This window comes from Mandrillus leucophaeus, unplaced genomic scaffold (genome assembly GCF_000951045.1).
Source record: "Mandrillus leucophaeus isolate KB7577 unplaced genomic scaffold, Mleu.le_1.0 Scaffold845, whole genome shotgun sequence".
NCBI lineage: Eukaryota > Metazoa > Chordata > Mammalia > Primates > Cercopithecidae > Mandrillus > Mandrillus leucophaeus.
Window position 1 is genome coordinate 301,758 of NW_012109197.1, and position 10,785 is coordinate 312,542.

The 10,785-nt window shown below is 59.8% G+C and overlaps 1 protein-coding gene across 3 annotated transcripts; it reads right to left on the reverse strand.

Moving 5' to 3' along the window:
- Positions 1-2,612: 2,612 nt before the first annotated feature.
- NLRP6 (NLR family, pyrin domain containing 6) lies at positions 2,613-9,322 on the reverse strand. 3 transcript variants are annotated; one of them, XM_011968482.1, is made up of 9 exons: positions 9,091-9,119; positions 8,842-8,963; positions 8,088-8,702; positions 7,821-7,859; positions 5,851-7,609; positions 4,892-4,984; positions 3,596-3,766; positions 3,351-3,518; positions 2,613-2,835 (listed from the first exon to the last, which is right to left on the reverse strand). In XM_011968482.1, exons 1-9 carry the CDS (start codon positions 9,117-9,119, stop codon positions 2,697-2,699), a joined length of 3,135 nt encoding a protein of 1,044 aa, XP_011823872.1. In that variant the 3' UTR covers positions 2,613-2,696. The 3 variants fall into 3 exon arrangements, with proteins under 3 accessions (XP_011823872.1, XP_011823874.1, XP_011823873.1); XM_011968484.1 differs by lacking the exon at positions 8,842-8,963 and having other exon boundaries at positions 8,088-8,368; positions 9,091-9,322; XM_011968483.1 differs by lacking the exon at positions 8,842-8,963 and having other exon boundaries at positions 4,892-4,987; positions 8,088-8,368; positions 9,091-9,322.
- Between the last annotated feature and the right edge of the window lie 1,463 nt (positions 9,323-10,785).

Genomic DNA, 10,785 nt, shown 5'->3' on the forward strand with positions numbered 1-10,785 from the left:
GGGCTCGGGGGGCTCCGATGCCAGTGAGACCCCAGCCCCAGCCGGCGCCCGGGTTCTCGACACCGTCAGGGGAAAGAACTCAGGGTGGGGTCGGAGGAAGCGAGAGGCAGGAGGCGAAGCGAAGGCGCAGACCCGCCGCGCTCCGCGGAGCTTGGGTCTCCTCCTTGGGGGCGGAATAATCTCTAGGGATTCTGGAAAAGAAGGGGATTTCAGGGACACCCCGGCCCCCGCCGTGACTGCCTCCTTTCTCCCTCGTTTGGGTTTTTGCCGGGAGGGTCATGGACGTGTCCCTCGCACGGGGTTTTGGCCATTTTCTCGCCCTCATTTGGGGTTTTCTGTTGTCCTGCGGTTCCTTTGCCTCGGTCCTGTTCTAGCTGTTGTTTGGGTTTTTCCATCCTCCTGCAACCACCCGTGCAGTTCCCAATTCCCATCTCAACGCCACCGCCCACCTGGACACTGCTGGGCTCAGCCCTGGGCCGGCTTGTCCCTGTATCTCACGCTCCCTGACCCGGCCCTCATGTCCCTGTCCTGACCACTGGGTGCAGCCAGAGACGCCGGAGCCCAACACATGCTCGGAAGCCTGCTGCTCCCACAGCCTCCCCAGCACAGGTGAGGATAACTGCACCCGTCCTGCTGCCCAGGCCAAGAACCCTGGTTTACCTCTGCCCGTCTTCACCCACACTCCATGCAACCCACGGACAGGTCCTGTGGCTCCACCTCCATCCGCCCACACCTCCCCCTGGAGTGTTGTGAACAGACCACCTCCACCCCCAACATTTAAGGCAGACCCTGCACTCTGCCCAGAAGGCAGTCATGGCACCCAACTCCCTGAGGATGGGCCAAAAGCGCTCCTCATACAACAATCTCCACCCGCAAACCCTCTCCTGCACCTGCCTTGGTTCCCTGACCTCATCTCCCCGCTGCCGCTGCCACCTTCCCCTACCCCACTGCGGCTACCTGGCTTCCTTGCTGCTTCTAGAACTTTCCAAGCACACTCCCCTGCCTGGCTTGCTCTGGCAGCATCATTGTCTGAAGCACTTTTTCTCAAACCTCTTCGGGGCTTGCCCCTCACTCCTTTGGCGTTTCAAATGGCCAGTCCTCAATGAGACTTCCTCAGACCCCCCTTTCATGCAACAGGAAACCCTGGCTGCATTCCCACCAGTCCCAGGCTCTGCCTTACTTTCCTCCGCAGCGTTTATCAGCCCTACCTGTGCATCTTTATTACATCGTTACTTGTTTAGGCATCATAGGCCTATTGATTGTGGTGTGTATTTATGTATCAGAGACACATTTATTTACTTGTTAGAGATGGGGTCTCTTTCTGTGACCCACGCCAGAGTACAGCGGCAAAATCTTATTAGGTTGTTGCAGAAGTGATTGCGGTTTTTGCTTACTTTCCAACCAGCCTAATAGCTCACTGCATCCTCGAACTCTAGGCTCAAGCCTCGAACTCCTGCCTCAGCCTCCTGAGTATCTGGGACGACAGGCACGTGCCACCACACCTGGCACACGTATACGTATATTTTAGTATAATACTAAATAAATACTAGTATAAATAATATAATAGTATTTGTGCTATTGCGCTGTGTATCACATACATATGTGTTCTGTATGTAGCATATATAGATATATATAGTATTATACTATATATCATGTAGATGTTTGTCTTCCTACCTAGAATGCCAAGTCTAGGAGGACAGGGTTTTTTTGTGTTTTGTGATATGAAGAAATGGAGTTTGAAAGTGGATTATAGTAGGAGATTTCCCCTCGGAAGTGATGGGGCTGAATCTAGAGTCTCCCCCACCTCCCCACTCAGACCGGAGTCTCAGCAGCCCAGTAGGGTTGAGCAGAGAAGACACCAGGATTCAAGGACTGTCCGCTGCTGCTCCTGTCCATCAAGGCCCTTGTCACAGCGCTTTCTGCAGTCAGCCTGCCCCCTGAGACTCACTTTCCTCATTGAGGAACTGGGGGCCACCATCCTGCCCTGTCAAAGTGGGATGCTGGAAAGACTGTGAGCATCGACCTGGATTGCACCATGCCTGGCCAGGTGTAATAGAAGCCAACAGAAATGAGTGCACAGGAGAATTTATCATCAGTGCATGGGGGCTGCTCACCCGCCATGTGGTCATGCCTCCCACCCAGCACGGGGGTTCTGCTCTGTCTCTACCCTGCCCTAGTCTCCCTTCCCAAAGATCTCAGACCCTGGACACCTCTGGGCCTGGGCCACAGCCTCAGGGATGGTCTCATTCCTAACAGGGAGGGACGGTGACCTGCCTACCTTCGGTCTACAGGGGCACAGTCCTGGGGGCTGCTGGGCCACACTGCAGATGGGGGTTGGGCAGAGAAGGGTCATTGTGCCCCAGGTAGGAGCTCTCACCATCATTATTGTGGTTTGGGTTGGTTGGGGGGTGTCTTCAAGGGGAATGGTTGGAGGGGCCCAGGAGAGGAAGGTGGGTGCAGTAGTGGTGAGGCCGGGGGAGAAGGAGTCCCCCAGAGTATGGAGAGAGGGGCAGATCCTGGACCTGTCCTGGACGGGGCAGGGTGCCATGTCTGGGCCTCCCACATGCCTGTCCGGGGCCTCTCGGCTCAGAAGTTTCCCAGAAGCTGAGAGCAATGTCCTCCCGCCCTTGGAATGGGCCGTTCTCTCCATAGGGACTTTGACTAGGGTCTTCCACCCTGCTGTGGCCACCAGTGCCTCAGAAGGTTGAGACGAGTTCCTTGGGAGATTCTGGGTGGCCGTCCAGCACTGGGTGTGCGATGACCAGATCCGGCTTTGCTGTCTTCACAGCCTGAAGCTCCTGTAGTGACTGCTCACTCAGCTCCACAGAGGTCAGCCTGCAGGCACACACACAGAGCAGAAGCAGGGTCAGCGGTGGGGGAAAGCAGCCAGGGCTTTCGGGCAGGGCTGTGGGAGCAGCCAGGGCTTGCGGGCAGTGCTGTGGGAGCAGCCGAGCTTTGGTCAGTGACGGGGCTGTCGGCTTAGCTGTGCCACAGACACTCAGGGACAGGCGGTGTCAGTTGAGAGGTTTGTCAGAGGCTAGGGGAGGGGCAGAGGCCAGGCCTTGGGGGTGGCAAAAGGGTATTGGGGCCACTGGCCCAGGTTGCGGCCATGGGCACCAGACAACAGATGAACATTTGGTCAGGCAAAGTGGTCAAGGCCCGGAGCTGTGGCCAGGGCTTCAGAGGGCAGGCCTGTCAGGGCCGGGCTCCCAGGTCGGTGTTTGAGCTCTGTCACGTGGGAGGTCCCTGGGAGAGGCTCCTCTTCAGGGTTCAGGGGAAGCCCCCAGGCACCCACCCCCACCTGGGTTGACGGGTTGTGTCCCCAGCACCCTTCCCACCCCTGCCTCCACCTGAGGGTCTGCAGGCCGCATCCCTGGTGCTGTAGGACTGCACACAGGTAGGTCACCATGGGGGCAGGCAGTTGGCAGCCGCTGAGATCCAGGGTGGTCAGGGCGGGGCTCTGCCGAAGCATACCCACCAGGTACTGGAGCCCTTGCTGGGAGCTGGGCAGCTGTACCCTGTGGGAGGGCAGACCTCAGGAGCTGCTGGGGTGGTGGTGGGGGCATCCCATGGTCCCTCCCAAGCCAGGCCTCACCTGACCGTCTGCACCCTGCACTGGGGCCAGGCTAGGCCCTCACTCAGCATACGCAGTCCTGCCTCACTGAGCCTGTTGTGGAGGAGGCCCAGCTCTGTCAGTGCCGGAGCTGCCCTCAGGGCCTCAGAGAGGTCTCGGCAGACTGCGTCAGGGACTTTGCAGTGGGACAGCCTGTGGTCAAGAAGCACATAGATTTACCTGTGGGCACCTCAGCCACCACACCACCTCCAACTGGATAAACTGCCCGCTCCCCAGCGGCCCAAGGTTCAGCTGAGAGATGTGTTGGCACCACATCCCTCGCTGGACCCCACAGAGCCTGCCGTGCCCTTTGTCACCACGCACCCCCGGGAGCTGTGTCCATTTCTCCCTACAACACTCTCAACAAGCTCTTTGGTGAGCTGAGACGTGTTTCAACATGTTTGCCGCACGATTGTCCACCAAGCTGAGGTGGCCGACTCAGTTTATTTCGTCGGCCAGTCCTGATGGTTGGGGAGTTATGGTGTTTCTCCTTTTTTTTTTTTTTTTTGCCATTATAAATAATGGTGTGCTGAACATCTTAGTTTACCAGCAGGATTGCTGAGCCAAATGCGATCACCTTTTTGGCTCTTATGCTTATGTCCAGATTGCCACACCCCTACCCCTGTACCAAGCTAATCTGCTGAGTCGCCATCCATGTAGGATGTACCTGTTTCATCATCAGTACTAGTTCCTAGATTTTCTCTCCCTTTCTGCTCACTTGGTGGTAGCTAAGAGTGACTGGAAAGTTATTGCCATGTAAGAACTGTACATGTGTGGCCACATTAAATCTCACTCCAACTCTCTAGATCTACTGGCTCCATTTCACAGGGTAGGAAATGGAAGCTTGGACAGATGGACTTGCCACTGGGCACACAGAAGCAGGCTGGGATTTGCAGACAGCCTGACTTCGGAGTCTGGGCTTGAACGCCTTCCTCCACTGCTTCTAAGAACCCAGCAGTTTCCAACGGCAGTTTCCTTCCTTCAGAAGGAAAATACACTCTTGTCTTCTCTAATCCCTCCCTCAGTACGCTTCGCTGCTTTCCACTCACACCAGGACCAACCTCTTCCTACCAGTACCTAACCTGGTAATGAAGCTCCAGACCCCCACCCCCTCCTCCCTCCGCTCTGTGTGAGGGGAGCCTGCCAGTCCCAGCACCCACAGGCCTCAGGCTCTGGCCTGACCCCTCAGCCTTCTTTCCTAGGCCACACTTCTGTCTCTCCCAGGGCGTCCTGCTCTCAGTCTGCTCCACAGGAAGGGCTGGGGGTGTGGCCACTCACGTGAGGCTGGTCAGACCGCACAGCGGGTCAGTCATTGTCTGAAAGAGTGGATGAAGAAGGGAGGCTGGCAGTTGTTTTGTGGTGCCTCGAGAACTGCTGGGAGAGAGAGGAAGGTGAAGCCCACCCTGCCCCTCACAGTGCCTCCCAGAAAGGACTCCTGCCTATCTCTGGTCCTGGGGTCTCAGAGCTGCCCCTCCTCCTCACCTCCATGCTGAAGGTGAGGAGTGTGAAGTCACTCCCTTCACACTCCCCCCACCACACCCAGAGCAAAACCACTCATCTGTGGCCCAGGCACCATCCCCCTGGAGTGTCTGAGTATCACCCACATCCCCCACATGGGTCTTTGGGTCCCCAGGCCCAGTCCCTGCCAACGTCGTGACATTCATCCTCTCAACAGATGCCAAGCACCTGGGCAGGGGCTGAATTGGAGCTAAATTCAAGGGAACTCTGGCAAAAGCCTTGCCCGGGAGGAGCTGAGGGTCTGGTGGAGGTGTGGGGCAGATGTCATAGCAGGATGGTCAAAGGGGCACTTCTGGAGCCAGTTGGGTCCCCAGCCAGCTGGGGGAGCCAGGGCAGACTTGTAGGACAGGCAGCAAACTGAGAATATTCTAGGTGGAGGGAAGGGCAAGTGCAGAGGCTCAGGACAGAGGGCATCGTGTGTTCCAGAACTTATTGTCAGGACATATAATGGGAAGAAGGGCTGGGCCAGAGCTGTAGGGACATACTAGGAAGTTTTCATAGGTTGTGGGTGGCTGAGGGTGGGCATGGTGAGGACACCCTGGGGAAGAAGATAGGAACTCAGTGGTTGCCTTGCAAGGGGGTGGTCAAAGGCTCCCCTTTTGGGGAGCCAAGGTCTGGTCTGGACGTGCTCCCCATGCCAGATGGACACTGAGGTGCACAGGTTTGCACCTGCACACACACCTCACACACAAGAGAGCATCTCTGCCCTGGAGACGCACCTGCTGCCACCCAGGCTGGCCTGCAGCCGCTTCCCCAGGCTCTTCTTCTTCTTCTCCTGCGCAGCAACCAGTCTGCAGCTGATCAGCCGCAGTGCCTGTCCAGCAGGGCAGCACCTCACGCAGTAGCTCAGAACAGCCACGTCCATGCGGCAGAAGCGCACTCCCTGCAGCGCCAGCTCCGGGAGCCGGCACAGGGCTTGGCGCACAAACGCGTCCTCCTGCGTCTCGTACAGGCAGTACAGCAACTCCAGGGGGTAGTTGGGCTCCTCTCCCTCCTCCTCCTCGTCTGGCTCTTCCGTGTCCTCGAGCCCTTTGGTCTCCTCGGTCACCTCTGGTGCCACTCCGGGGCAGCCCTGCCCCTGCCCCTGCACCCACCGCAGGGCCTCCTGCTTCACACGCTCTGAGACCACGCAGCCGAAGTGGCGCTCGATGTCGCGCATCCGCTCCGCGCTCAGCAGTCCGAAGAGGAAGCGCGTGGTGAGCACCAAGTGGCTGTGCGGCTGGGAGTCCCCACGCAGGAGTGTCCCAACGCCGCCAGCCGCGGTCCTGGGCACCCCCTCGTCCTCCAGCAGGTAGGACAGTGCCGCGAGGAACTCCTGGAAGCTCTGGTCGATGAACTGGTAGGTGACCTCCGTCTCCAGCACGCCAGGCAGCTCCTTTTTGCTGAGAAACAGCGTCTGGACTTTGGAGCCACGAAGCTCCAGTTGCTCCAGTTGCTTCTCGGCAAACTGCGCCCTGCGTCCGAGGACGCCCTCGCGGGCCAGGAGGCACAGATTGCGCAGGTCGCCCTGCACCCGGGGCCCGTCGGCTACCGGAGCCGAGCTCAGCACGCTGGCGATGAAAAGCAGGTACACGGACGTGGTGGTCTTGGACGTGCGCGACAGGTCCCGGCCGAGCTCCAGCTGCTGGCGCAGCACGGTGCACACGATCCAGCACACGAAGGGCACGAAGCACAGCGCGAACAGCGTTTCGTTCTCCTTCACGAAGCGGTAGGCGCGCTCGGCCCTCCTCTCGTCCTGGAAGAACTTGTAGAAATACTTCTTCTTGTCCTTGTCAGAGAAGCCGCGCACCTCGGCGCACTGCGGGGAACACAGGCGGCCCTGCAGCCTCCCGGGGGCCGCGGCGCGCGTGGTCACGAGCAGGAGGGCCGTGGGCAGCAGCGCCTTACTCAGCAGCCCGCCCAGCACCCGCGCTCCACTCGCCGCCTCGAAGGGGTCTGTGCAGGGCGCGGCCTCAGGGCCCTCCAGCGCCGGCAGCTCGTCCGCGCCGTCCAGGATGAAGAGCAGCCGCTGCGGCTGGGCCAGCATCTGCGGCACCGGCGCGCCGCGGTCGGGGCACTGGTCCAGGATCAGGTCAGCCAGGCTGCGCGTGCCGGGCCGCTCCAGCAGCTCGCCGCAGGGCATGAAGAAGGCGAAGTCCACCTGGCCCTGGTACAGCTTGCCCGCCGCCCAGTCGTACAGGATCTTTTTGGCCGCCATGGTCTTGCCGATGCCCGCCGGGCCCTGCAGCACCACGGTCAGCGGCCGCCGGCCGTCCTCGTCGCCGCGGAAGAGGCGGTTGAAAGTGTGCGTGTCCGAGCGCCGCGCGCGCCCCGGCTCGGGCTCCTCCGCAGGCCCCAGCGCCTCCTCCTCCGGGGCGGCGCTCTCGGGCGCGATGAGCAGCTTGGTGAAGCGCTTGGTGATCTTCACGGAGCGGGCGTTCCTCTCCTTCACCCGGGCGTGCAGCTGCAGCACGTGCTCCCGGTACTTCTTCTTGTACTCTGGGCCCAGCGGGAGACAGCGCGGGGACAGGGGTCGGCGGTGGGGCAGGCTGCGCCCTCTGGGAGCCCACGCCCTCCCCGGCTCTGCTCAGGCCTCAGTTTCCTCTACTGGACCACGGCCCACGCCCCTGGCGGCCCTCCCACCCCGGTCCTCCCCCAGACCCTCCAAGTGGGGTTGGGACACGCGTGCCCCCCAGCATGAGAGACCCACCGGACACGGAGAGCAGCGCCGCGGAGCCGAGCCCGAGCCCTGGAAGGGAAACTGGGGTGAGGTTCCGCCGAGGGCGGGGAACCGGGGGAAGGCGCCACTGGGGTCCAAGTCACCCTGAGGAGCACGCAGGATCCTACCCCTGGGGCCCGCGAATTTGTGGATAAAACGCGCGGGGGTCGGGGGCCGCGCCGGGGCTTCTCGGGGAAGCCGGGAGGAAGGCGGCCCAGCCTCTGTCCAGACAGGAGGGACCTCCCGCCCGGAACTCACGCCGCAGTCGCTGCTCCTTGAGCTGCGCCGCCACGTCGCGCGCGTCCGCCCTCTTGAGGGTCTTGCGGGCCACCTCCAGCGCAGGCTCCGGGCCATAGAACTGGGCCAGCTGCTCCGCGAGGTCCACGGCGTCCGCGCGCTCCAGCCGCCCCCACGGGATGCTGCGTTGGTCCGGGCCCACGTCGCGCAGCTTGTGGCGGAAGCGCTTCAGCTGCTCTTGGCTCAGTTCCTCCAGCGCAGCCAGGAGCAGCTCGCGGGCCACCGCGAGGCGCAGCCCGGTGCTGGAGACGGGCGGGCGTGGGTCATCTGGGAGCGGCCCTCGGGTGACCCCCGCCCACCCCCGACTCTGGCGTTTGAGAACCCACCGCGGGCAGGGCCTCAGGGAGCCCCGGGCCAAGCTGGATCCATGGGGTGGGGGAAGGGGGCAACAGGGAGTGACCCCAGACTTTGCCCTCCAACGTCCCCGGACCCGGGTCGGGGCATCTTGGTGTTCTTCACCCTCTGAGGGTGAAGTGGGCACTGGCCACCGCCGACCTGAGCTCTGGGGGGCACCTTCCTCCCCTGCACCTCCCTCTCTGCTCCTGTTCTTCCATACCCCAGGCCAGGTTACATGCCCTGAGGGAGGTATTTCCAAGAGACCCTGAACCCCCTTTCCTCCCTTTCCTTCTTTTCCCTCTCTTCCCGAGCGGGAGCAGAACTGGCCTCTATGACAGCAGACACTGCCAGGCCCAGGCTGTATTCCTGGGGTCCCCACCTGGCTGCCTTTTGGTGAGGCCCAGCTTGGGGGCCTTGCACCAGGGCCTGAGTCTGAGCCTCTGGTGGGGAACAGACTGCACAAATGCCCTCTGTGGGGAGGCAGTCCTTAGACTCCTGAGTCTGGGGGTGAGGGTGGGGAAGGATGCGGACAAGGGTGGAGAGCCCGAGGGAGTCAGCGGGTGAGCTGGAGGCCCCAGAGGGCTGAGACCAGCTGATTCCCAGTGACCACCCTGGAGCCAGCACTCACCTGGAGCCGGGGTCCTCTGGCTGGTCCATGGGGTCTCTTCCTCCCTGGCTCTAACACTCCTGGGCAGAGGTGGGGGTCAGAGAAGTGATTCCTTCACAGGCTGAGATGGAGCCAAGCCTTAGAGGCTGTCCAGCCAGGTCCATTCCCCGGGTCCACACACCCCAGCTCAGCTGGCACGAGATGCCATGGGGCCCTGTGGCACACACATCATTGCCCTTTAAGGGCTCGGCTTGGTGACCTTTGATTTTCTTACTCCTTCATTCCATTAATGTTCCCCGAGAACCCCTGGGTGTGGCATCGGGGCATGGCTGTGAACAGGCAGCTGCAGAGCAAGGTGGGTTTCGTGAAGGAGGTGACTGGCTCAGCGCCTCCCTGAGACCTCCCTCCTCATCTTCAGAGCCAGCAGCTTCAGTGCCACACTGTGCCATGTTGGTGTCTAGTCACCCTCTGCTTCAACTTATGGCATTCAGGGAGACATTTAGGCCCACCTGGAAAATGAAAGATCTTGTTCCTTTACTTTCTCAATAAACTTGCTTTCACTTTATGGATTTGCCTCATATTCTTTCATGTGCAAGATCCAAGAACCCTCTTTTGGGGTCGGATTGGGACCCCTTTCTGGCGACGTCGTTCTGTCAAACCACAGAAGGGATGACACTGAGGAGACCCCTGACCCAAAGGAAATAGACTGCAGCACAAATTGGCCAACTTTGGATAAGTGGTAGGTACCCGAGTAAAGGATGGGATTGTGTTAGAAGCCCAGCTTAGGGGAGTTAGAGTCTCTCCTAAGACCAAGAGGGTTAAAGGCCTCTGTTTTTGTTTTTTGTTTTTGTTTTTTCCGATACGGAGTTTCGCTCTTGTTGCCCAGGCTGGAGTGCAGTGGCGTGATCTCGGCTCGCTGCAACCTCTGCCTCCCGGGTTCAAGAAGTTCTCTTGCCTCAGCCTCCCGAGTAGCTGGGACTATAGGCACGCACCATGATGCCTGGCTGATTTGTGTATTTTTGGTAGATACAGGGTTTTACCATGTTGGCCAGTCTGGTCTCGAACTCCTAACCTCAGGTGATCCGCCCGCGTTGGCCTTTCAAAGTGCTGAGATTACAGGCGTGAGCCACTGTGCTCAGCAAGGCCCCTCTTAATAAAAGGCAAGGATGCCTGACCAAACCTGGGTTTGAGGCCCAACTTAGGATGGTTAGAGTCCCTTCTAAGATTTAGGGGTTTAGAAGCCCACTCGGTAAAGTTCCTCTTGGCTAAGAATGGATTTGGTACTATGGGATGTTAACCGCTGTTGTCTTTGGAGTAAACTGCCTTGCAGTCTTTGCTGATGGCTGTGGGTGACAGAATTAGGCATGTGCAGGATCATGGGACACGTGGAGCTTTTTCCTTCCCAAAGTGAGACACTTAAGAGCTAATGGGGCCGGGCGTGGTGGCTCACGCCTGTAATCCCAGCCCTTTGGGAGGCCAAGGTGGGCGGATCACCTGAGGTCAGGAGTTTGAGAGCAGTCTGACCAACGTGGTGAAACTCCGTCTCTACTAAAAATACAAAAATTAGCCGGGCATGGTGGCAGGTGCCTGTAGTCCCAGCTACTTGGGAGGCTGAGGCAGGAGAATTGCTTCAACCCGGGAGGCAGAGGTTGCAGCGAGCCAAGATCGCACCACTGCACTCCAGCCTGGGTGACAGAGTGAGACTCCGTCTCAAAA